This window comes from Scyliorhinus canicula, chromosome 17 (genome assembly GCF_902713615.1).
Source record: "Scyliorhinus canicula chromosome 17, sScyCan1.1, whole genome shotgun sequence".
Taxonomy (NCBI): Eukaryota; Metazoa; Chordata; class Chondrichthyes; order Carcharhiniformes; family Scyliorhinidae; genus Scyliorhinus; species Scyliorhinus canicula.
In genome coordinates this window covers 47,029,486-47,057,039 of record NC_052162.1, presented here as the reverse complement: position 1 = coordinate 47,057,039, position 27,554 = coordinate 47,029,486, and the positions used below count along the sequence as shown (strand labels likewise).

General features: G+C 41.4%; 1 protein-coding gene across 1 annotated transcript in view; it reads left to right on the top strand.

Annotated features, from left to right (window-relative positions):
* kif4 (kinesin family member 4) overlaps window positions 1-27,554 on the top strand; it is a 99,016-nt gene that overhangs the window by 6,264 nt on the left and 65,198 nt on the right. The window contains 15 exon segments of the mRNA XM_038775033.1: window positions 292-382; window positions 384-403; window positions 4,617-4,807; window positions 8,185-8,274; window positions 8,671-8,837; window positions 8,927-9,021; window positions 13,662-13,781; window positions 15,025-15,200; window positions 15,697-15,758; window positions 17,188-17,320; window positions 17,961-18,019; window positions 22,083-22,188; window positions 25,446-25,517; window positions 25,988-26,170; window positions 26,312-26,415. Of these exon segments, the coding sequence (XP_038630961.1) occupies window positions 292-382; window positions 384-403; window positions 4,617-4,807; window positions 8,185-8,274; window positions 8,671-8,837; window positions 8,927-9,021; window positions 13,662-13,781; window positions 15,025-15,200; window positions 15,697-15,758; window positions 17,188-17,320; window positions 17,961-18,019; window positions 22,083-22,188; window positions 25,446-25,517; window positions 25,988-26,170; window positions 26,312-26,415 (1,669 nt within the window).

Genomic DNA, 27,554 nt, shown 5'->3' with positions numbered 1-27,554 from the left:
CTGTAATTATTAGTTGATACATTCTATTGCTAAATGCACTGAAATATAATAGTCTATCATTATGAAACATTCATCAGAAACAATGTCTAAACTTCCAACAGACCAGATACTAAGTTCAATAGTTATTATCTAAAACAAAAAAAGACTATTTTCAGTCAAGGCATTTTAAATAATTTCACTCTTGGGTATGCATTCATAGCAACCTAAAACCATGAATAAATCAATGAATCGAGAAATCAATAATGTATCTCGTATGTTGTGCTAATTTCTTTTGGTTTCTTCCTTTCTTAGGTACTTTTGGAAATGACAAATGTTTTTCATATGATACGTCTTTGATCCTTGTGGCAGAGCAAGAAGAAGTGTTCAATATTGCGTTGATCCCTTATTCAGGGGATATTCAAAGGTAAGTATTTCTGCTCGTGTTTTTTAATAGTTTGGAATTTTGTCATTTCTCCAATGTTGAATTGGTTCCTTTTTTCCCCCTTGAGCCGTGAATACGCACCTTTCAGCCACTGCCATTTTATTTTCCCTAGTCTGCATACATTCTTCCAGTGAGTGGAAGAGATTCTTCAAAATGATGGCCGCTGTAGCTAACAGAAATTGAGGCTGGAGGGCAGCATGGTGGCCTAGTGGTTAGCACAACCGCCCCACGCGCTGAGGTCCCAGTTCGATCCCGGCTTCTGGTCACTGTCCGTGTGTATTTGCACATTCTCCCCGTCTGCTTGGTTCGCCCCCACAAACCCCAAAATGTGCAGAGTACGTGGACTTGCCATGCTAAATTGCCCCTTAATGTAAAAAACTAATTGGGTTCTAAATTTAAAAAAAAAAAAGAAAAAAAAAAAAAAAAACAATTGAGCTGGTTATCTAAGAAAAGGCAGTTCAGCCTTCAAAATGGTAGGCCAGAAGATATTGAATTTTAGACATCCATAGATGGCCGTTGTGGTGGAAAATATTGGGTAAAGCAACAAGAACTATAAAACAGCGTGTAAAAAGAGTAGCTGAAGTGTCTTGTCCCTGAGTGAATGGGGGGGGGAAATGAGAAGTGGCATAGACTTTGAACAAATCTTCTGTCTTCACTTTAGATGCTAAACCATTCCATAAGATAAGAACTAGGAGCAGAAGTAGACCGTCCGGCCCTTCGAGCCTGCTCTGCCATTCTATAAGATCATGGCTGAACTATTCGTGGTCTCAGAACCACTTTCCTGCATTCTCGCCACATCCTGTAATTCCTTTATTTTTCAAAAAAACATCTACCCTATCTTTAAATATATTCAATGAAGTAGCGTCTACTACTCCTTTCGGTAGGGAATTCCATACTTTAACCACCCTCTGAGTGAAGAAGTTCCTCCTTGATTCAGCCCTAAATCTGCTCTCCCTAATCCTGAGGCTATGCCCTCTTGTCCTACTTTCACCTACCAGTGGAAACATCCTTTCTACTTCTATCTTATCCATTCCCTTCAAAACTTTATATGTTTCTATTAGATCCCCCCTCAACCTTCTGAATTCCAATGAATATAATCCCAATCTACTCAGCCTCTCCTCATGTGATAGCCCCCTCAACTCCGGAATCAGCCTAGTGAACCTCCTCTGCACCCCCTCTAGTGCTAGCACATCCTTTCTCAAGTGTGGAGACCAAAACTGCGCACACTACTCCAGGTGTGGCCTCACCAACACCTTGTACAACTGCAACATTACCCTTCTACTTTTAAACTCGATCCCCTTTGCAACGAAGGACAAAATTCCATTTGCCTTCCTAATTACTTGTTGCACCTGCAGACCAACCTTCTGTGACTCATGCACAAGTACACCCAGGTCCCTCTGCATAGCAGCATGCTGCAGCGTTTTACCGTTTAAGTAATAATCCATTCTATTGTTACTCCTACCAAAATGCACAACTTCACACTTATTGACATTATACTCCATCTGCCAGATCTTTGCCCACTCACTCAATGTGTCAATGTTCCTCTGTAAGGTTTTACAGTCCTCAGTACATTTTGCTCTGCCACACACCTTCGTGTCATCTGCAAACTTGGATACCTTGCACGTAGTTCTCAACTCCAAATCGTCTATATCAGGGGTGGGCAAACTTTTCCGTGCAAGGGCCGCATTCAGAAATTCACAATTCACAAAGGGCCGCATAGTATATTAAGTAAAATAATTACTTCACCCGGTTATGATTCTGGGCGCCTCATATAGAACATAGAACAGTACAGCACAGAACAGGCCCTTCGGCCCGCGATGCTGTGCCAAGCAATGATCACCCTACTCAAGTCAACGTATCCACCCTATACCAGTAAGTAACCCAACAGCCCCCTCACCCATTAACCTTTAAAAAAAAATTAAAAAAAAAAAAAAATTATTTAAAAAAAAAAAAATATTTTTTTTTTTTTTTTTTTTTAATGACTTGGTGGGCCGCAGAAATACCTTTGGCGGGCCGCATGCGGCCCGCGGGCCGTAGTTTGCCCACCCCTGGTCTATATAAATTGTGGTCCCAACACCGATCCCTGAGGCACACCACTCTTCACTGATTGCCAGCCAGAACAGCACTCATTTATTCCCACTCTTTGTTTCCTGTTAGACAACCAATCCTCTATCCATGCTAGTACTCTACCCTTAACACCATGCATCCTTATCTTATGCAGCAGCCTCTTGTGTGGTACCTTGTCAAAGGCCTTTTGGAAATCTAGGTACACCACATCCACTGGGTCCCCTTTATCTACCTTGCTTGAAATGTCTTCATAGAATTCCAAGAGATTCGTCAAGCATGACCTGCCCTTCATGAATCCATGCTGCGTCCGTTCATGGGACAATTTTCTATCGAGGTGCCCTCCTATATCTTTCTTGATAATCGACTCCTATAATTCCAAAAGGTAGAAAAATCATGGTCCGGAAGGAAGGTGGAACTTGCCAATCGAAAGAGTACTAGACAATTTAATGGGACACTGGTTCCCTGAATGATTTGTATCTGTGGTCTCAAAGTGACTAAAAAATAGTGGATTCTTTGATTGTAATCTTCCCAAATCACTTGACTGTAGAATCATAGAATTTACAGTGCAGAAGGAGGCCATTCGGCCCATCGAGTCTGCACCGGCTCTTGGAAAGAGCACCCTACCCAAGGTCAACACCTCCACCCTATCCCCATAACCCAGTAACACAACCCAACACTAAGGGCAATTTTAGACACTAAGGGCAATTTATCATGGCCAATCCACCTAACCTGCACATCTTTGGACTGTGGGAGGAAACCGGAGCACCCGGAGGAAACCCACACTGACACACGGAGATGTGCAGACTCCGCACAGACAGTGACCCAAGCCGGAATCGAACCTGGGCTGCATGCAAAATTTTAGTGTTCTTTGAGGATTTAGCGAGCAGGGTGGATAAAAGTGCACCAGTAGATATAGTGTATTTGGATTTCCAGAAGGCATTCCACAAAGGTGCTACATAAAAGATTACTGCAAAAGATGAGCCTGTGTTGTTCAGGATAATAGTTTTTAGATAGAGGACTGACTAACTAACAAATAGGAAAGTCTGGATCAATGGGTCATTTTAGGTTGGGGAGTGCCACAGGATTGTTATTGGGGTCTCATCAATTTACAATCTATATTTGATGAAGTCCTTTAATGTTTTGTCAATGGCCACCATATAAAGATAGCTGGGAAAGCAAGTTGAGGTCTGCAAAGGGATAGAGATGTTAAGTGAGTGAACAAAATATTTTGACGGATGGATTGGAGGCAGTTCAGAGAAGGTTCACTGGGTTGGATTCCTGGGATGAATAGATTTCTTTGACTGACTAAAGGCACAGGCTGGGCTTGTGCTATTTGGAGTTTGGACGAATGTGAGGCAATCTTACTGAAGCCTAGATTGAGGGGGCTTTACAGACTAGATACTGAAGGTGAAGGTGTTTCCCATCTTGAAAGAATTTTAGAATGGCATCAGATGACACGTGTTTAAAACCAATTGGCAGAATTTCTCTTCTCTTGACGACTGAATCTTTAGAATTAACGAGAATATCAGCAGGAGTAGGCCTTCTGGCCCCTTGAGCCTGCTCTGCCATTCAATAAGATGGTGGACTCCGCTCCACTTGCCTGCCCGCTCACCATAAACCTTAATTATTTTCTGTTCAAAAATCTTTCTATCTTTGCTTTAAAAACATTCAACAAGGTAGCCTCAACAGCTTCACTGGGTCGGGAATTCCACAGATTCACAACCCTTTGGGTGAAGAAGTTCCTCCTCAACTCAGTCCTAAATCTGCTCCCTGTTATTTTGAGGCTATGCCCCTTAGTTCTAATTTCACCCACCAATGGAAACAACCCTGCTTCCAGCGTATCTATTCTCTCTACCAGAGTCAACCATTGAATATAGAATGTTGAGAGGAAACACTTTTTGAACTTTTAACACTGTCAAAGATTATTGGAACAGGCAGGAAATTGGAATAGAAGCCAAGATAAAATCGCCATTGCCCTTGATCTTCTGATTTGAGCAGTTAGAAGGACCTATTTCTGTTCATATTTCTTGTTCAGACTTGCTGCAGGAAGCGATCATTTACTCCCTATGTACCTTTTTAAAATGTGATACAGCTGTCTTTTATTGTTCTGTCTTCTCTACTATTCCAGGGTACAATGCTACAGTATTGGCATATGGACAGACTGGCTCTGGAAAGACCTATTCTATGGGCAGCACCTACACATCCGGGCAAGAGGGAGATTCTAGTGTTGGAGTAATTCCAAGAGTGATACATATGCTCTTTAGGATGATTGAAGAAAATTCAGATTATCATTTCACATTAAAAGTTTCATATCTAGAGGTGAGGAAGGGGAGATTATTCTACTATTTTGCATTTTTTTTTCCTCCAGTTTTAGTGAAATATACCGGAGTTGGATTTTAGGCCCACTGTTTCACAAGTTTTAAGCTCTTGACATGAAGTAATTGATTTGGAGAAATTACAGCTGTGGGAATCATTCCATTCTTTACATGTATATCAATCCATAGGTGACACAAAATATACCTGTGATCTAATTATCCAAGTTCCTTGTGTCTTTCTGTTAACAACTCAAATGTGGATCGGTGAGGTGCACTGAATGAAAGTGGGTGACAATCTAATTGTGTGTACCACAGTATGATTGGAACAGGAGAATGTTTTAAAATTGCAGCTGGAACTCTAGTCTTGACAAAAAAAAAGGTTATTTGACTGTTGTGTAGCATCAGGCTCTTATCTTTTGAAAGGTAGTAACATGTATTTGTATAGCATCTTTTTAATTGTACTGAAACACCCATCCTGAGGTGCTTCACAGGAATACTATAAACAAAATATGACACTTTGCCACAACTGCATAAGAAGAATTGGGTCAAATGACCAAAAGCTTGGTCAAGGTGGTAGGTTTTTAACATGCCTCTGTAAGGAGGAAAGTGAGGTGGGATGGTATTGCAGAGCTCGAGTCCATGCAACTCAAATGGTGGCTACTGACAGTTAAACGATGGATGCACAGGAATTCCAAACTGGAGGAGGTTAGGTAGGAAAGGGTGAGACCATGGAGAGAATTGAAAACTAGGATGAGCATTAAAAATTAGTTGCTCAAGTGGGAGCCATTGTAAATCAGTGAGCTGGTATTTGGTGTGAGCAAAGAGCCTTTTTGGATGATTTAATTTAGAAGGTAGAATGTGGGGATCAGCAGCATTAGTTGTTGGGAATAGAAGTAACCCAGGCATGGAAACTGTAAAGTAGGGCAATATTAGAGTTGGAAATAGACAGATTTATAATATCTTGAATATGAGGTGTGAGGCTCATTTTTGCTATCAAAGGATGTTGATGGTAGGGAATTCACTGATGGTAATGCCATTGAATGTCATGGGAAATGGTTATCTTCTGTTGTTGGAGAAAATCATTGGTTACTTGGAAACCCAAGTCTGAATATTGTCCAGGTCTTGCAGCAAAAAACGCTTCGGTGTCTGAGGAGTCGTAAATAGTGCTGACATTGGGCAATCATAATATCCCTAATTCTGCCCTTGTCTTGGTCCCAGGATCCCTCGAGGTGGAGGGAGGCGCATGTTTGTGAGTGAGATGATGGTCATATGTGAATTTATGCAACATAGTTCTAGAGCAGGGGTGGGTAAACTATGGCCCGCGGGCCGCATGCGGCCCGACAAAGGTTTTTATGCGGCCCGCCAATGAGGTGCCCGGAATCATAACCGGCATTTTGAAAAGCCGCCGGGAAAAGCCGCTGAAGTAAATGCGCTTATTCAATAAGCGCATTTACTTCAGTGGCTTTTCCCCAGCGCTTTTCAAAAATGCCGGTTTTGATTCCGGGCACCTCATTGCGGGCTGCGTAAAAACCACGTGTAGTGGGGTGGATGAGTGGGGCTGTCTCATTGGTCAGTTTAGTTGGGTGTGCGACCATAGGAGTCCAGGTTACAAACAATAAGCCTTATTATTGTTTGTAACCTGGACTCCTATTGGTCGCACACCCAACTAAACCGACCAATAAGGCAGCCCCACTCATCCACCCCACTACGCGCGGTTTTATTGTTGACTCGCTAGGCTGCGCTTCTGTCAGTGTTAAGGATCAGCACAAGCAACTTGACACCTGATTTCAACAAACTGGTAAATGACTGCAGTCAGATGCATCATTCTCACTGAACATTGTTCTGTTACTTACTGAGTTACTTTGTTTTTCAAATAATGTGCTTTTTTTCTTTAAAGACCTTTATTTGGCTATTTAAAATATTAATTATTTTACTTAATATACTATGGGGCCCTTTAAAATTGTGAATTTCTGAATGTGGCCCTTGCACGGAAAAGATTGCCCACCCCTGTTCTAGAGGAACTGTGGTATGTTGGAGCTAGCTAGCTTTGAGAGTTTGTGCTGAAATTGGTGTGGAGTAGGAATAGAGATGGATAAGGTATAGAGGTGAGGCTGGAGTTAGAAGCTCAGCTTGGTTTAATTAGAACGCTGAATTCCACATTTTGTTTGGCAAACCAGGCACTAAGATGGAAATAAGAGGATGAAGGTAGTTTATGGAGAGACTGAAGGTGGCATTGGCCTCAACAGAAGAGGCAATGGAGAAGTGATTAATGTTAAATTAGATGCCATCAGTTTACATGTGGAAGCTGACTCCCATGGGTTAGGAGACTGAGGAAAGCAAGAGATGTATTCTACAATCCTTTTTGGTCCTCCGAAAGATGAAAAATGAGTTTGTAGAGGTTGAGCAGAATTTGGAGAAAGTACTTCACAGCAGACCAGCGAAGGATATTGTGGAGGAGGGAAATTCCTAAGCAAAATGAAGATAAAATAAATATAATGGGACTATATAGTAGTTGTCATAGATTTGCAGTGCTGCCTAAGGAGCAGTGCATCTTTTGGATGGTTTGCACTATCGATGGAAGGGAAAGTGAATGTTTATGGATGGGTCAATCAAACATGCTGCTTTTTGTTGGATGGTGTCAAGGTTTGAGTTGTTGGAGCTGCAGTCATCAGGCAAGGGGAGGGAGGGACACCTTGGCTCATTACTTTTATAGTTCCAATGTCGGGCATATATTGGTGTTGGGTAAGTCGATGGAGTCCTGGAGTGTAATGGGGTAGAATCATAGAATTTACAGTATCGAAGGAGGCCATTCGGCCCATCGAGTCTGCACCGGCCCTTGGAAAAAGCACCGTACTTAAGCCCACACCTTCATCCTATCACTTGAGGGCAATTTAGCATGACCAATCCACCTAACCTGCACATCTTTGGACTGTGGGAGGAAACCGGAGCACCCGGAGGAAACCCACGCAGGCATGGGAAGAACGTGCAGACTGCACAGGCAGTGACCCAAGCCGGGAATCGAACCTGGGACCCTGGAGCTGTGAAGCAACTGCTACCATGCTGCAGAAATGACACCGAACAAATTTCGAGGAACTAAGGAATGAAGAGTGTAAATGTCCACTTTCTGTAATGTAGCAGCAGGTATCAACCATCTCTTGGGCGACAGCCCAGAAAGGGGACAACTTTTAATCGGATGGGGTTTGGTGTTGGTGTGTAAACCACTTCTGAATTGTCATTTGTTTTTAAAATAGACACTGCATTGGCTATAAGTTGCTTGACTGGTTCTTTTTGTAAATTGTGATCCTTTGAGATCCTTAAGTGCTGTTATGGTACCATTCCTGTTCCAGTTATTCAGTTGTATCGTTTGGTTACTCTTGATAGATCTACAATGAGGAGATTTTGGATCTATTGCATCCATCTCGGGAGAAATCCCAAATCCACATTAGAGAAGATCCCAAAGAAGGAATAAAGGTATGTAATAGTGTGCCCCTCCAGTCTACAATACTGGAATACCCTTGAGTAAAGGGAATTCACTGCCAGGGTACACTGTTAAAAATCAATTTTCGTTATTTGATATGATTTGTTACATTCCTTGATCTGTCTTTCTCATTTGACTGTGTATCCCCTTGCACTGTTCTGAGGGCCACAGTATGTGATGGATAAGTGCTGCCATCTATTTTACTGAGAAGGCATCCTCTTTGTGACTTCCCATAAAGATCTGATATCCTTCATTTGGAGGATTGAGTGTAAATGTATAGCCTAGTCCTTCCTGGTGAGCTAGATTATTATTTCTGCCATGCTGTGTTTCGCTGATTCTAAGACCGTATGCTTATAAATTCATTTCAAACCCTGTTCTGTGTATCTCAGATTGTCGGTCTAATTGAAACAAAAGTATTGACTGCCATGGATATGGTGAATTGTCTGGAACAAGGAAATTCTACAAGGACAGTTGCTGCAACAGCTATGAACTCTCAGTCATCCCGATCACATGCCATCTTCACAGTCTCTGTGGAGCAGAGAAAGAAAAGTGACAAGTAAATAGTTTGTGCTGCAGCTTTGGTTTATTTTCCTTCATGAGTGGGACGATCTTTTATAATACTTTTCCTGCTCTTCTCCTCCTCAGAAACAATTACTTCCGTTCCAAACTGCACCTGGTAGATTTGGCAGGATCAGAGCGCCAAAAGAAAACAAAAGCAGAAGGTGACCGCCTGAAGGAAGGTAATCTTATTTGCAAGGAGTTGGCCTTGGAACAAGGTCGAGGGGTGTATCTTAAATTCTTCACTCAAGTCAGATCCTTAGAAAATGAGCTGATTTGAAAATCTTTTTAACTTGAATAGAGTCCTCTGGATTTGGTGCTCCTCTTTGCAGTTGGCAGGTTGTAAATGATGGCAGGGTATCTGACACCACTGGGGGAGAAGAACCTAAGTGATTGATTGGACACTGAACTTATTGTGCCCACTGTTTACTCAAGAAAAATGGTTAAGATCTCTTAATGCATAGTTGTACCATGTATAAAGCTGTCCAGTTTAGGCACTAGCTACAGAAGACCCAGTAGGGAACTACTGGAGCAGTATTTTTATTTTTTTTATTTTGTTTTCTTGACCCACTTGGTGTGGACTCTTCGTGGCCCTTGCCAAAAAAAATGTTTTTTACTAAAGGATGCTGTCATTGAACAAAAAGTGCTTTGGCTATTTTATCAGCTGCTTGTTTTTTAAATTTCTTTTGCAAAGTATGATTGGCTTCAATTGTTTGGGTGAGGGTAGAGAAGGAAGGACTGTATCTACCCTTTTTGCTTGACTGTCCAATTTGTGAGAACCCTTGAGGATGAGTGACCATAATATGATAGAATTCTTTATCAAGGTGTATAGTGAGGTAGTTGATTATGAGACCAGGGTCCTGAATCACCACTAGACAAGTATGATGTTATGAGGGATGAGTTGGTTTTGATGGACTGGGAAACATTGCTGAAAGGAAGGACAGTGGACAGGCAATGGCAGGCATGCCACGAACGAATAGGCAAACTGAAAGTTGTTTGTTCCTAATTGGCGCAAGAGTAGAAAATTAGCAAGGAAAAGCAATAGATCTGAGGATCGGGGACAGCTTAAAATTCAGAAAGGTGGGCCAAGGGATTCATTTTAAGAAGGGGAATGACGATGGGTATGTGGAGAAAAAGATTGATTTCAAACAGATGTAGGCCCCTTACAATCAGTAACGGTGTGTGGGGGGGTTCATATCTGGGGAACAAAAATAGCTGAGGAACTAAACTCTTATTTTGCTTCTGGCTTCATGAAGGAAGACCAGAATGATGTACTGGAAGTTCTGAGAAACAACTTTTTAGTGAGGAGCTGAAGGAAATTTAGTATTAGTAGAGAAATGTTTAGGGGAGTGAAATTAATAAGTACTTACGGAGGCATCCCTAGAAATAGTAGCTCCATTGGTGGTCATTTTCCAAAATTCTTTGGGTTATGGGATGGTTCCTATAGATTGGAGGGTAACTAATATAAACCTGCTATTCAAAAAGGAAGGTAGTATGGTGATCTGATATGGTTGCGTTGTAATTCACCGACTCTAGGCATCTCATTAGTATATAAGTGAATGTTAGAGTTAGGTGGTGACGGACTGACTGAGCAGGGAAGAGAGGCTGTTATTCATCTGTTTTGTATATAGTTGGCCTGTTTTTTTTGTATATAGTTGGCCTACGGTTAATGTTAATCGTTTTATAGCTTTAGCTACAAGTGTTCTTGTCAGATGGCCTGGTTTATATCACAAGAACATTACAGAGAAAACAGGGAGCTAGAGACCAGGTGAGCCTAACGTCAGTAATGGGGAAGTTGCTAAAGTCTGTAACCCAGGATTTCATAGCACAGCATTTTGGAAGGCAGTGGTATAATCAGACAAGGTGAAATCACGCTTGACTAATCTACTGGAATTCTTGGAATGAACTAGTAGAGTTGACCAGGAAAAACCAGGAGGGGTGAGCCACAGGAGCAGGTGTTGCACCTTCTGTGATTTGCATGGGAAAGGGAGTTGTGCATAATGGAAGAGTAGTCCAGGGTGTCATGGAGTGAGCAGTCCCTGTGGAATATTGATGGGTGGAGGTTCGAGGATATATATATTTTTTTACATTTCTGGAATGTTGTGGAATCTATTCTGCTGATCATTATTATAATAATAATAATAGCTTATTGTCACACAGGCTTCAATGAAGTTACTGTGAAAAGCCCCTAGTCACCACATTCCAGTGCCTGTTCGGGGAGGCCGGTACAGCAATTGAACCCATACTACTGGCCTTGTTTTGCATTACAAGCCAGCTGTTGAGCCACTATGCTAAACCACCCCCAACTTGACTTGGCTGTATAGGAACTCTTATTGCTATACATACTTCAGTAGTTTTCACTACCATGCTCAAACAATCATAACTATTTGCTCTATTTCCATACTGACAAAAAGTCTTGTTTTGACATTCAACATTGACTTTGTTTATTTTTTAATCATTATTCTAAATTTGCCTGAATTAATTTGTTTTTGCTTTCTATCTTCAATACTTTATTGACACATTTGAGTTTCAGCAAAAAAAAAGGACAATCCTGCCCTTGACATGAGTAAAGCTTTGACAAAGGGTATTCTGTACTTGAAACATTAGCTCTTTTCTCTCCCTACAGATGCTGCCAAACCTGCTGCGATTTTCCAGCACTTTCTCTTTTGCTATCTTTAAGCAGTCTGATTTTTGGTCAATTGTTACCCAGCTAGGGTTTCCTGATTGTGAATGTTTAAATGGCATAAAGTGATCATAGTTTCATCTTTCCTTTTTCATCATTTTTATTTTATTAACTTTAGGAACTGCTAGATACAATTCTATTAAAGTTCAGCAGTAAGGTTCCACAAACAGATACTGTTGTTGAAGATTCCCATGGGATGTTTTGCATTTAATCAAATTCAGGAAAAGATAGCATCTGACATACTCTTGCAGAACTGCACTGTCATCCTGTGTATGAGCATTATCCTCAACAGTTGCTTGACCCCATGACCTACCAACTCTGACTTGGTGCTACAAACAATACCATAACAAGTGCCAGACTGCTAATTTCACATTGTGTGCAGGTTTCAATGATCACGTCTTGCAGCCCTTTTTCTTCCTTTTGGGCTGGGAGACACAAAGGCAGTGTTATATAGAAAAACCTCTGACCCAAGTATGCCCTGGGAATGGGAGATTCTGGTGATGCTAGATAACGGAGGTGCAAGTTGGCTTCTGTGTTTTTATCCAATGAGAACTGCAGGATGATCTCTCTGTATCAATGTTGCAGTGCAGGCGTATGTGTGAATTGAGCAGCACTGGAGAGATGGGACTGCAGAACAATTGAGACTGGAGCTTATTACTGAAGAGGTTGATGTCTCCAATCAAAAAAAAAGACCCGTCCCAGAATTCTATTTTAATAGAGGATTTCATGTTTCAAGTAACTGAATTCATTCAAGGAATGGGATGTGGTCTTCACTGGCTAGGCCAGCATTTATTGCCCATCCCTAATTGCCATTGCGAAAGTGGTGGTGAGTTGCCTTCTTGAACTGCTGAAGTCTCTGTAGGGAGGTAGTGAGTTCTCTGATTTTGACCCAGAGGCAGGTGAAGGAGTGGCAATATATTTCCAAGTTGGGATAATCAGTGGCTTGGAGAGGAACTTGCAGGTGGTGGTGTTTCCATGTATCTGCTGCACTTGTTCTTCTAGATGGTAGTTGTCATAGATTGCAGTGCTGCCTAAGGAACAGTGCATCTTTTAGAGGTTCTCGCTGTCAGTGGTAGGAAAAGTGAATGTTTATGGATGGGTCAATCAAGCATGCTGCTTTTTCCTAGATGGTTTTGAGCTGTTGGAGTTGCAGTCATCAGGCAAGGGGAGGGAGGGACATTTTAACTCATTACTTTTACAGTTCCAATGCCTGGGTCACCTTGATTGTAATGGGATTTGTACTTTGTGATTAATTCCATCTTGGACCCTTCGGGGGTGATTTTATAACTGTTCAAACCAGTTTGAGCTGTCTTTGCAGTTAAGTGAGTAACTCATTAAATCAGAGTAACAAATTTGGGGCAAATACAGTTTGCAGTCAAAATGTTCATCCAGTGCTTAAAATTCAGAATCAAAATATTTAATTTTTAGTTTTATATTCGGCTGAATCTGCCAGGAGGATTCTATGCCACCTCATCGACTTGGGTCATTTCTGTACATCAATCTTTCCAATTTCTAAATTATCTTGATAGACTTTTCCTTTTTTATGTTTAATTTTTTCATGGTTCTTTTCTGGTCGTCAGTCTTTTAAACTCAACAGAAATCCTTAACTTTCCTTGGATGTTTGTCAGCCAAAGGTTGCACAACAATTTATTATTCCTAACACAGCTGCTTTCATCATTGACTTTCAGATTGTGCTGTAGAATTTTTTTTTTTTTCTCTGTCTAACCTACAATTATACTTTTTGTGGAAATCCCAGTAGCTCTACTAAATGCAGTTATTGAACTCTGATACTTGGAAAAACAGGTGCTGTGTATTTACTATTTGATTGGAACTGAAATAATTCCAAAAACTATTCGTGAGTCTTCAGGATTTATTCTCTACTTAACTGACCATCTCATGTGTTGGCTCAGAAGTTATTGTTTTACTCTAGGCATACGTTTGAGAGTTGAGCTGACTGATTCAACCATTCTTGCTTTGCAGATTGGTGAAGAATTAGCTTAATACTTTATAATGTCAGCTGAAGCTGATGTGGCTGCCTGACGACCGGAAAGAACCCAATTCTGTCTTTTCTGCTTGTACTTGTACAACAGGCCTCTGTCTTCTGTTGGTGGACTAATGATCAGTCTCTTTTTTTTTCAGGAATCAACATCAACCGTGGGTTGTTGTGCCTGGGTAATGTTATCAGTGCGCTAGGAGATGAGAATAATCGCAAGGGCTTTGTACCATATCGCGATTCAAAACTAACACGATTGCTACAAGGTGTAGTATTCCGCTTTTAAGGTCTGATGTGTGCCAGTGTTCCCAAGCCAACATTTTTATTTTCTTCACTTTTTTAAATAGAAAGAGGAGATGGGTGGGAAGTGGCTTAAATCCTGGTTACTTGGGCTCAGTAGTTATATATCCCATTCGTCTTTCCAAAGATGCATTTTCGAGGTGAGGTTCACCAATACTGTTGATCCTCTGAGGTCAAGGGAGGGCCTTTATGCATGTGTTTTCTGTGCGAGTGTCATTTGAACATGTGAGCAGCAGTGGCTAGCACTGTTGTTTCTCAGCTCCAGGGTCGCAGGTTCAATTCTTGGCTTGGGTCATTGTCTGCACTTTCTCTCCATGTCTGCGTGGGTTTCCTTCACAGTCCAAAGATGTGCAGGTTATGTGGATTGGCCATGCTAAATTGCCCTTGGTGTCCGGAAGGTTAAGAGGGGTTATGGGGATAGGGTGGAGGTGTGGGCTTCAGTAGGTGTTCTTCCCAAGTGTCGGTGCAGACTTTATGGGCTGAATGGCCGCCTTTTGCACTTAAAATTCTGCAATTCTATGATCCTCTCTCCACACCATGGGTACCTTGACTTATTTTGCCCCAACTCTCTCGCCCTCAGCACTCTGGACCTTCCTTGCTGTCTTAAGGAGCCTTTCAATATCTCAGCTGGTTATGTTGCAAACAATGGATTTCCTCTAAAATTGAACCTGCCATCCCAACCTTGAGTTAGATGCAGAATTAATTTTTTGTTTTAATGTAAAGAATTGTACTCTTTCAAGATAGAGTTTTGTTTTTGATAAGCATGTTAGTGTTTCACTGTATAAAAAGCAGTTTTGTTTTCTGTCATGGGATGTGGGGATCGCTCACAAGGCCAGCATGCATTGCTCATCTTAAATTACCTTCGCAATAACAAGCCACTCAGGACAGGAGAGTTAACCAAGTTTACTTTGCAGCTGAAGTCTCATGTAGTCCAGACCAGGTGAGATTGGTAGATTTCCTTCCCAGAATTGCATTAGGTAATGAGATGGGTTTCTATGACAATCGCTGACAATTGCCATGGGTCACCATTATGGAGACTGGATTAATAATCCACTTTCATTGATATTGAATTTCACCAGCTGCTATGGTGGGATTTGAACCATGTCCCTTAACTGGGCCTCTATTTACTAGTTTAGTGACATTATCACTACACCACCATCAAATATACTTGAAATACAATTGGACTGTCTTGGCTTTTCTCCTTTTCAGACTCGCTTGGTGGAAATAGCCATACTTTGATGATCGCTTGTGTCAGTCCTGCTGATTCTAATATTGAAGAATCTCTAAATACTCTACGCTATGCTGACAGAGCAAGGAAGATAAAGAATAAACCTGTGGTTAACTTTGATCCTCAGGCTGCTGAACTGCAGAGCCTTCGACAGCAGGTAGTTTAATAGTGTTTTCTTTGTTTAGCAATATTTGTATTGCTTCTGAAGATTATTTAAATAGTTTCTTGATGGTTGCATGATGGAGTTTTGGTACAGTTGGAAATTGAACTGAATAACCTGAACATCTAAATCGTTTTCATTATAAATTTTTTTATAGAAGGCTAAGGGTATAGCGAGCAGAATCAATTGTTGCATTTTAATAGCACATTTAAGCATTTGCTTCAGGAATAAATTTTTTAAATTATTGGAGCTGTTCTATCCTCGGGTTTTCTATTGTACCTTTTATTACAATGACTAAGAAGCATTCCAACCATAAAACCACTTGGTACCTTTGTTCAGTTTCCTTTTTAAAAAAATAAATCATGAATTCTAGTGGATGATATCTGCGACTTTATTTACTTGCAGGATAAGTAACTATGATCATGTTGAATTGTGTTCTTAATCCTAAAAATTACTACGGTTTGTTGTAATTCTTGCTATGTATTTGGTTCAGGTGCAAGAACTTCAAGTACTGTTGCTACAAGCGCATGGGGGAACAATTCAAATGAGCAACAGGTAATTCTAACCTAATCATCAGTGCCTGGTTATCGAAGCAAAAAACACCTGAGCAGAAATTTATGTTACTAGTTTTGATGGACTTCTATTTCTTTCACATTCTTTGAGAGGAAGGATGTGGCGATGCTGGTGTTGGACTGGGGTGAGCACAGTACGAAGTCTTATGACACCAGGTTAGAGTCTTAACAGGTTTGTTTCGAATCACATCACTACTTTTCAGAGCACAGCTCCTTCTGCAGGTGAATGAATTCATACCGGTCCAGATGGAGCATCTGGCGAGAGGGATAATCACAGGTTACTGAGGTGTGAATTGTCTCAAGCTGCCCTCGTACAAACGGGATATGGCACACGACTCATTGATCAATAGTTCCAACGTGTTACAGCAAAAAAAAAAAAACTGCACCAACCTCCTCGAGACAAACACAGGACACAACCAACGGAGTACCCTTTGTCGTCTAGTACTTCCCCGGAGCGGAGAAACTAACCGCTTCGCAGCCTTGAACACGTCATCAATGAAGATGAACATCTTGCCATGGTCATATCCACAACCCCACTACTTGCCTTCAAACAACCATACAATCTAAACAGGCCATTGTTTGCATCAAACTACCCAGCCTTCAGAACAGTGACCATGCCACCACACAGCCCTGCCATGGGAATCTTTGCATGACATGCCAGATCATTGATGTGGGTACCAGCATTGGTGCCACCATTGCACATGAGAACACCACCCACCCGGTACGTGGTACATACTCTGCCAACATTGTCTACCTCGTACGGGAAAGGATATCCCAAAGCATGGTACGTTGACGAGACCATGGAAGGGATGTTCTCTTCCAGTCGGGGAACACTTCAGCATTCCACCTCTGATCTTGAGGTAAGTGTTCTCCAAGGCGGCCTTTGGGACGCACGACAATGCAGAATCGCTGAGCAGAAACTTGTAGCCAAGTTCCGTACACGTGAGGTACGGCCTCAACTGGGACCTTGGGTTCATAGCTCTGAAAGCTAGTGATTCGAAACAAACCTGTTGGACTTTAAGACTTTGGAGAAGAATGTTTGTGCTATAACCTCAGTTTAAGATTTCTGGTACTTGATTTAGGTGCCTCCTAAATTATTTTCTCTTTTAAGACCTAATTAAAGACAAGTTGCTTGTGGCTCAATGTGCAATACTTGGCCGACTAGGATTGTCAAATTACCATTTTGCATTGGAGTTGTGTTATGCTTTTCTTTTGAAACATGTTTTTTTTTAAAATCCCAAGTTCAAAACATTTTGCTATGGTAGTAATCAAATTTTTAAAAAAAATAATTTCCCAATGTAAGAGTAGTACTTGCATCAGGGGAAAATACAATTTTATTCCTGCCAATTTCGAGCAGAATTAAAAAAAATACCTGTCTGATTTGCTACTTATGTGTACTAACCCTTCAATAGGGCAGATAAATCTGAGAATGTACAATCTGTAATGGAGACAGCAAGATTGCAACGTGAAGAAGTAGAAAATCTGAGTAAAGAACTTCGTGATGCAGTTGGCCAGGCGACTCAGATGTGTGAAAGGGTCATAGTGGTAAGATTTCCAGCTAGCATTTCCCTTTTTTTTTAAAAAACATACTTTGCCATTGATTTTCTTTTTCCTCTTGTACGGTGGCCAGAAGTACGGTGGCCAGAAGTATGTGTTTCAACTCATTTCTCAGTGACATTAAAAGATTTTCTCCTTCAGTATGAAGATGACTTGTGTTTTGGCGTGCTGCTAGTTTTTATTTTCTGTTTCAATCTCTCTTCCTCCCTCCCCTTTTTTTCGTGTAGGTGTTTTGGGGAGTATGTGGCCTTTAATTTTGAGAGTCTACAAGAATTAACTTGGAGAGCCCATAAATCACAATATAATTTGAGGGTAATGAACCTGTGTGCTCATATATATTTATGGCACATAATTACAGTATAAGGGCAGCACAGTAGCCTAGTGGTTAGCACCACCGCCTCACGGCGCTGAGGTCCCAGGTTCGATTCTGGGTCACTGTCCGTGCGGAGTTTGCACATTCTCCCCGTGTCTGTGGGTTTCGCCCCCACAACCCAAAAATGTGCAGAGTAGGTGGATTGGCCATGCTAAATTGCCCCTTAATTAGAAAAAATAATTGGGTAATCTAAATTTATTTTAAAAAAATAATTACAGTATAAACTTTTCTAACACTGCTATTTTTTTTATGCAGACTGAACAGATGAATGAGAAATTGATGTGTAAGCTGGGTGAACTCTCTCAACATGATGCGTATGTATCTGCCACATTTTCTGTTTAGTGCTATGACATTTTATGAATATCTAAAATATTGCATGCAAGGCTCATTCAGGTCCACCTCTCATTGCCAGAATTGCAATAGCATTTTTGTTAACTGATTTACATAGAATGAAGACTACTAATAGTGGCAGTTCCATGCAGTTTCCCAATTGAGGGGCAAATTAGCGTGGCCAATCCATGTTATTGGGCGAAGCCCATGCAAACATGGAAGGTCTAAACTCCATACGGACAGTGACCCAGGGCCGGGTTCAAACCTGGGACCTCAGTGCCGTGATGCAGCAGTGCTAATCACTGCGCTACCATTCTGCCCATGGCAGTTCCATGTTAATGGTTGCCTTCCTGGGGGGGGGAGGGGGGGAGGAGGAGGAAACAGTTTTGTTGCAGGTACCGCCTGCTATTGGTGGTATTGGCACAAGTCCCTGTTCTAGTAATTTTGTCCTGTGTCATTCCTCTGCTTCTATGCTTCCCCCCCCAGTGTGCAAAATGCCTCTGGACTATACCTGCTCCTGCTGTCTTTAAAAGACTTGAATCCTGATCATTCCCCCAACTCCGCCACGTATTCCTGTTTTGTTACTGAAAGGGAGGGGCAGTGACTTGTCACATGAACAGTGCAATGCTAATGAACAAGGAGCAGACCTAAAAATCTCTGGAGGATGTTTCCTTGACTTAACCACCTCACATCTGCATGAAGGATTAGTTAACCATAAACTAATGGTGGCATAAAGCTCCTCCAGTAACTATTTGGGCAAGCGATGTTACAGAGCTCTGGCATGAATTGAGTTGACGTGACGATGACAACTGGCCTTGCATGTGAATCCTGTTCGCTGCACTGGGTGGCATGGCAGCACAGTTGCTTCACAGCTCGACGGTCTCTGGTTCGATACCCAACTGGGCCACTGTGTGCGGAGTCCGCACATTCTCCCCGTGTCTGCGTGGGTTTCCTCCGGGTGCTCGGGTTTCCTCCCATAGTCCAAAGATGTGCAGGTTAGGTGGATTTGCCATGATTTGCTCTTCGTGTCCAAAAAGGTTAGGGGGATAGAGTAGGCTCAAGTAGGATGATCTTTCCATGGGCCGGTGCAGACTCTGTAGGCCAAATGGCCTCCTGCACTGTAAATTGTGTTCTAATAGTAGTAATTGAGGGGATTTCGGGATCAATCTGCTAAACACTATCATTTCTGCAAAAGGCAACAAAGCCTGCATTGACGGTATACCATCGGTTGTGATTGAAACCAGTTTCTTGATCAGAATGTTGTTCTTAGTCACATATCTTTTTTTTTTATTTGTTGTAGACTTCCTTGCCTCTTGGTCTCTTTGCATAGCAAAGGGAGTGAGATCCTCCTTTTGTTTTTGTTCACATAGCATTCAAAGGCTCAATAATAACAAACAGCCGTATCCATCATGTCTGCTAATTCATCAGTGCCGTGAGAAACATTCTCAATCTGAGTCTTGGTGTATTTCCTGAGGCACATCTTGGGACAACAATTCTACCCCTCTAGCTACTTTGTGCCAAGTGACATGCTCTTGATAGCTGACATGATTTCCATTCAAGTCTTTAATGGGTATCGCTAGGAACTGCCATAGCCTCTTTGATAACTTTGCCAGCGATGAAGGTTTCTCGTGTTTTGCCACCAGATGGCTAGTGCAAAAGACGCTTCTTTGCTACCCTTGCCTTTTATCCACAGGTTTGAAAGAGTGACTGTTGAGCTTTAAATTCCTTTTAACGCCCCGACCATCTTCATCAAAATCATGTTTTTTGAAGGGAAATTGTCTGTAGTCTTTCCAAATTACCTCTTTTACGTAAGGCTACTAGACAAATGGTCTTGCCGTTGACATTTGTAAAAAGAAATTGGATTTTTGTCCTTGGAGGTCCCTGGCTCCTCGCTCCTCATTTTGCCTCAGTCAGCTTATTCCAAATGTGCCTGCGATAATCTCGTTGCCTGTGTCTGTCAGGTTTTTGGCTTTGGCATGCAATGAGCTGATTCGCTAGTCATTAAAAGAACCGAGTGTCTCTCAATTTGGTGTGATTTGACAGGAAACCACAATCAATTGTTGAAATCCTGGGATCGAAAATATCTCAGTTGGCTGTTAAAGTATCAATAACAGAAACCATAAACCGCTGAGATCAGAGAGCCAGAGCTGTCAATCAAGCAATCTTTTCTGTGGGATGCAGCTATTTCAACAAGAGTAATGGATGTCTGGGCTCACAGCCAAGTATGCATAATGAGGCTTGGGCAAAGAGCACAAAATTATATTACTCTTTATTAAATAGCTTTGCCTCAAAAAAAATGTTCCTGGCTCTCTAGTCATGTAACTTTGTTTATCTCCATGTTGAAATGTTTCAGGGATTTACTGTTTGAATGATGGAATGAAATTACTATTTTTCCAACTAAAGGGGTAACTATGAATTAATGACTTTTAGATGGTATAAATGCAAAATATTGTGCGTGCCAAATCTGAAATAAAAAGAAAATACTGGAAAGACACAGCAGATCTGTGAAGAGAGTAGTTTCAAGTCTGCAATTCTTCAGACTTTTTTGCTGTTTTGGTTCATGGTGTTTTGTGGGTCAATGGGCATGGAAGTACCACAGCTTGACATGGGGGCATTAAGGGTGATGAAGATGGGTAGAATGCCATAGTTTGGATGGGAGGAATGTAGTCTTGCATTTGTGGCCTGAGGGATGTGGGGTATAGCTTGGCAGAGGGCATGAGTAGGGTGATCACATGAGCTGGAGCCCACATCAGTCTCTGGGACATGTATTATAACTATATACCATATGCTAATTTGCATGCAGTTCTGGCAATCCTGTTAGTTTTAGATTCTGTCTTTTGAAATTCGTGCCTAGCTCTTCACTTTGTGTCAGTCGCCCTACCACCACTACAATCCTTTTTTTGCTTATCGCATTTGATGTTCCTGTGTCACGGTTGGTTTGCTCGTCCACTCTGGAGTCCTATGAATCCAAACCAGCTGATAGCGCTTCAAACTTATTGGACATTTAGGCTCCCGACCTCTGGATCCTCTTATCTGCCTCATTTGCAGTCTCGCTCTTATCTGACTCTTATCCTGAGTGGTGTGACCATCTCCTGGTACAATGCATCCAGGTAACTTTGCATCTCCCTGATGCATCCAGGTAACTTTGTATTTTCCTAGCATGTGGCAGTGTCTATAGCTCAACTGACTGAGCAGACATATTGCCCTGCATCACACTGGCATCCAGGAGCTCCTACTTGCTGCAGCCTTGGCATGTCACCTGTCCTGACACCCTTTTTATGTATTTTAAATAATTTCCTCACTTTTTTTTTTTCTTGCTAATATTTACTAACTTTGCCACCAATTTGTATACTATTTTTAAACCTTTGGACTGAAACAGACTGTAACCGTAGATAGTCACCAAACCACTAGCTCATTTCCCTGTAGTACAGCAAGAACCGATTCCTACAGAGCGGAAAGGAACACCTTCCTTTCTTCATCAAACTGCCAGATACGTACTGTTTCTTTTTCTTTGTATGCAATGTTTTCTATGGCTATTTCCATCTTCTGAAGATTTTGACTGAAGATTTTGACTATTGAACTTGTAAGGGTAGAAGTTAGAGGTGGGAATTGGGCAAATCTAAATAGCGTACAGAGACCCAACAGAGATGATACAAATCATCATAATGCACAAGGCATCAAGATAGAAGATATTGCACTGATAAATAGATAATGGACTGAAAAACAAATCTGCTTGGAAAAAATTAATAAAATCAGAAGGAACCTCGCAGCATTATACTGGGTATAATCTGGCATCCGAGATGGGGGAGATGTTCATCCCTTAGTTTTGATACCAATCCCACAGTTTAGTTTATGAAACTTGTGTGGCATTTGGGAGTAAAGTGCTTTCTATTTTGTTATGGTGACTCGTGTGTAGCAGAAAAGTCTTTTAAATTCCAACTTGTGCTTGGGAGTGTTATGCTACTGGATGTGACTCTTGACCACTGACTATGGTAGTCATTTTAAGTACAATCTTTCTTGTACATATTTGGTTATTAACCGTAATAGGTGCAAGTTGGATTTGGACAAATTAATGGAAATTTCAACAAACGAAGAAATGAGTGACCAAATCAGCATCCTTCGTAGTCTGCAGCAGATCATTTCTAATATGCAGGTGAGTGGTATCATTTGTGTGAAGTATGGAGGTTAAGAAATGCAAACTAATTGACTGGAGGAATATTGATTTGCTAGATGAAATTCACTGCAAGAGCTAGTAGTTTCAGCACATCTAAAATTAAAAACAATGCCTTTTACGTGACCTTCACAGAATTGCTAAAATGGATAACTGGATTTGCAATCTTTTTGAATATATTAATTCTAGACTGCATATCACTGGCTTGTTTCGTCCACTAATAATTTAATGGGAGTTTTAACATCCACTACGGCGCCTGCAATTGTGTGCAGGTTTCTCAAGTCTCCTTATCAATGAAAGATGGTTGCTGATGTTGGTTTGTGTAGGCAGAGTCCTTGTCATGTTTGTAGGAGGTACTGTGCCAGTTGGAAGCCATGCCACTTGGAAGCCAATCTCCAGTTTCTGAGTGCTGCGGCAAGTGGGCAGTCAGGGAGGCTTCCAATTTGGGGAGGGAAGGTGTCTGATCCACCCAGTGACTGCTGCAATTACCTTTACAGCTCCGGGGCTTGTTTGTCCCAGCATAGCACATTTCGGCATCAACAAGCTGGCAGATGAAAGCATATAGGTTGAAATATACACCATTCCTTTCACACCACTGATATGCTGCTCTAATAAGATGATTTATGGAAAGAAAGTATTCCCAAAATAATGCGGTGGGGGAGAAAGAAAAAATATTTTGAGGGAATCCAATTGGATTCTGCTGCCTATACTAATATTTGCAATTCCAGGGCCAGATATCGCCACTCATCTGCCCTGCTGCACATTCCTGCTGCCATTTTTGAATGTGGGCTTGCTATGAAAAGAAATCTTACATATGCATAACTTAGTTCCTCCTTTAACCCACCCACTCCTCTCCCAAACCCCAAGACATTGATCTGGTGGACAAAGGGCTGATTCTGCATATTGAACCATGTGAACTTTTCACAATACCTTTTTCTTGTGGTTATGGTTTTAATGTTGGGCAGAATATCTAATGCTGCCTCAGAATTGGCATACACTAGATTAAACAGTTGACCTGAATTTAGAAATCCAGTAATTTGTTAAATTCATGCCTGTCAACATAAAAACATAGGAATTAGGAGCAGAAGTAGGTAATTCAGCCCTTCGAACCTGCTTCACCATTCAAACAGATCATAGCTGATCTCTTCCTGATCTCAAATGGTAGCACATTGGCTAGCACTGATGCTTCACAGCACCCATGGTCCCAGGTTCGATTCCTGCTTGGGTCGGTGCGGAGTCTGCACGTTCTCGCAGAGTCTGCACGTTCTCGCAGAGTCTGCACGTTCTCGCAGAGTCTGCGTGGGTTTCCTCCGGGTTCCTCCCACAAGTGCCGAAGGAAGTGTTTGTTAGGTGAATTGGACATTCTGAATTCTCCCTCCGTGTACCAGAATAGGTGCTGGATTGTGGTGACTAGGGGATTTTCACAGTAACTTCATTGCTGTGTTAATGTAAGCCTACTAATTAGCAGGATTCCTGGCTAGAAACCCATTGCTGACGCTTTGACACATTTTGGGAATCACCCAAATGAAGTACTTTTTTTTTTCTCTCGCTAGATATAGGGTTAAAGGGATTTGGGGAACAGGAGGGAATTGGATTTAATAATAATAATCTGTATTGGTGTCACAAGTAGGCTTACATTAACACTGCAATGAAGTTACTATGAAAATCCTCTAGTCGTCACATTGCGGTGCCTGTGCTGGTACATTGAGGGAGAATTCAGAATGTTCAATTCACCTAACAAACGCTTCTCTTTCGGGACTTGTGGGAGGAACCCGGAGGAAACCCACGCAGACACCGAGAACGTTCAAACTCCACAGACCCAAGCGGTAATCGAACCTGGGATCATGGTGCTGTGAAGCAACAGTGCTAGCCAATGTGCTACAAAAAAAGAGAATATTTAGCTACTTAATGTGTTTTCTCGGGTTTTTATTTTCTCGGAATGTGACCTGGGGAATACATGGGCTGCTCACTATTTTCTTCTATTAACTTAAGTGGAGAAATACTGCAGATGGGTGAGTTGAGTGGGCCAAAAATTGTTAGAAGGGAGTTTAATGTGGATAAATGTAAGGTTAACCATTTTGGTTGGGAAAAATGGAAAGACAATTTATTATCTAAAACTTCAAAATACTCTAGTGCAGAGGGATCTGGGTGTCCTCGTGCATGAATCTCCGAAATCTAGCTTGCAGGTAATAAGGAAGCGAATGGAATTTGGCCTTTATGGCTAAAGGAATAGAGTTTTTTAAAAAAAGGTAAAAAGTATGGCCTGCTGCACCTGTACAAGGCTTTGGGGAGACCACACCTGGTGGACTACAGTTTTGGTCACCTTATTTGAGGAGTAATGTAATTGCATTGGAGGTTCACTGGATTGATTCTAGTGATGAGGGCTTTGTCTTGAGATTGAGCAGTTTACGTCTACTCGAGAAGATCTAAAGATGTTAAAGGTATTGACAAAGTAGATGTAGCATATGCTTCCTCTTGTGGGGAAATCTCTAGAACGAGAAGTTGTAGTTTTAAAATGAGGTGTAGCAGATTTAAAACTGAAAAGATATTACTTCTCTCAAAGGGTCATGAATCTGTAATTTACTACCCCCCAAGAGTGCAGCAGATGCCTGTGTCGCTAACAATTGCACACGAAAGACTCTAGGTACAAGAGAGGCTTTATTACAGTGAGATGCTATTCCTCTGGCTGCAGCTGTAGAATGGCATCTCGGGGAAACTCATGCATATTTATACGGCTCCCTGGGGGCGGAGCTAACCGGCAGGGGCTTACCGGCAAACCTGTAATACAGGTACTGTCATACGTCCCCTAATGCAAGCACACGCATATATACAGTGGTAGAGATCACCACAATGCTGAGACAGTAAGGTCCAGACCGTAGTGTTGTTTTTTTTAAGTAATGGGTTGAAGGGTTATGGAGAACGAGCAGAAAAGTGAAGGGGAGACCAGGAAAGTGAAGGGGAGACCAAGAGGCGGCTACTGTATTTGGTATCTAAAAATTAACTTTAATACTGTCAGCAACCAACATACTGTACCCTGACTTTGCCATATTTTAGGGGAAAGCATTGTTCTCGGAGGAAAGTACCTCAGAACTAAACTTTAGAAGTTGATTTTTAAATATTCAAAGAATATTGTTCGTTCAGGACGCATGAAAACAAAGTATGGGCTTAAATCTTTAGAACCAGGACACGTCATCTCTAGATTGAGTCTCAGTATTTCTTTTGAATTCTGCTGTTTTTAGAATGAGTGCACAAAAATACTACCCGAGATGGAGGGAATTGACCTACAGCATGAAGGGGAACAAAGTGTAGATGTAAGTGACCCTATTTTCTATATACTATAAATAAATGTTTTTAATTCCTCTGTTTTTGTTTTGAAAAAAGGTTCACATTGATTTCAATTTTTTCATTACATACCAGTACTTGGCATGTACTTAATTACTTTAGAAATGTAGCCAATTCTTTCAACTGTTCCCAAGAAGATGCTACATACCAGTACTTGGCATGTACTTAATTACTTTAGAAATGTAGCCAATTCTTTCAACTGTTCCCAAGAAGAATGCAAACATAGTTTGTTGGAATTTGTGCCTTGCTGTGTTAGTTATAAATTACATGCTGAAACACCTTGCAAGTAGAGACAACATTTGTGGTAATTCTAGTTTTGAGGTCTACTTTTACACCTCTTCAAATAAGCAATGCATTGCCAGTCTGTGAAGCCACTATTTTTCAATGAGTAAGCCTGCAGCAGTACATTCAATAACTTCAAGAAGGCTTTGTTCAACAGGAGAATAGCAGCTTAAATGAAAAGAGGAACTCTGATCCTTTCACAGCCTGTCATGCACTGAGGCATGCACAGATGTCTAAAGAGTTGATGGAACTGAATAAAGTGCTCGCGATTAAAGAGGCACTGGCCAAGAAAATGTCTCAGGGTGACTGTGAAATGGAACCTGTGCACTCGCTGTATCAGGTAAGGGAGATAAAGCTATGTTCCTATTTGGATGCAAAATGTAAATCTTACAAAACAAAATCTTGTAGAATTGTTATTTTATATTAAATCTTCCTGTTTGCAAATGTTTCTGGAATTGGAAGTATTTCTGGTCTTGCTCAGGTAAACATCAAATCCCTCGAGGGTCAAGTTTCTGCCCTACAGAAAGAAAAGGAAGAGCTGGTGCTGGCATTACATGGTGCAAAGAAGGATATCAATGCAACCAAGTAAGTCCATTCCATTCTCCTATACTATGGCCTAATTTTTTTTTTAAATTGAGATTTCGATTTGGGCGTTGAATTGAATCTGCCCTTAGTTGTGAGCTGTAGAAATTAATAGATTCAGAACTTAATTAAATTCCTCACCAAGGGCCTTGAGTAACTTTTTTTAAGGACTGCTGATTTGTAGATAGCTACGTTTTTTTTTTAAGTAAAGGCTGCTTGGTTTGTTCTTTTTGCAGCTAACTCATCTGCAATACAAAATTTTTATTCCCAAAGGCAGTCCTGACTCCCTGGTTTAGATAGAACTTTAACAATGGGCAGGGATAGGAGGGGTGTACCTGAGAGTCAGGTAGCAGGGTGTCATGTCATGATCAGAGGAGCCTGGGTCCTTGACTTGTACCTGTAAGTGTGAGGTACTTGCTACATAACGTGGATGAGAACAGGAAGTGTACGATGGAAAGGAATCCTTGGGCTGTTTAAGTGAAATGAAAAATGGGAACAGTGTGGTCAGAGAACCAGGCAGTGAAGATCTAAAAGGTTGTGTTGCCTGCCTAATGTCAAAGTTAGACATTTCTTCATGACTGGAGATTACTTCTCCCAATGGCGTAGGTCACTCGCACTACCGGGAACTTTGTGTCAATTGAGGGGGGGGGTCGAGCCTCTGGATTGCTACACCAATCGCGATAGGGTCAAGCAGATTAGAGAATTAAACACATGACTTCACTGCTGTAGAAAGAAGGGGTTTCAATTCATGAGGTACTGAATTCTGTTGAGATGGATTCCATTTTCTTCATGGTTGTGATCAATGACTACCAGAAACTATTGAGAAAGGGAGATTTAGAAATCTAGGGCTGGATTCTCCTATTTGGAGACTTGACGCAGGCGTGGGAATGGTACTGAAAAAACTGCCACAGATCCTCCATCTGGTGGGGAACTAGCAGGCATGCGCCCAGCTCTAGCTGCCGATGCTGCCGAACAATTGCCGGGTCCATGGGACAAAGTGACAGTTCGAGACTAATAGTATACAGTGAATGAGGTACAGGCAAAAATATTTTTTAAATAAAGAAAAAGGATGATCCTGGGAGAAATGGATTTTGATTCATGTGGCACGAGAAGAAAGAGGGCCACTGTACCATTGGGACAAC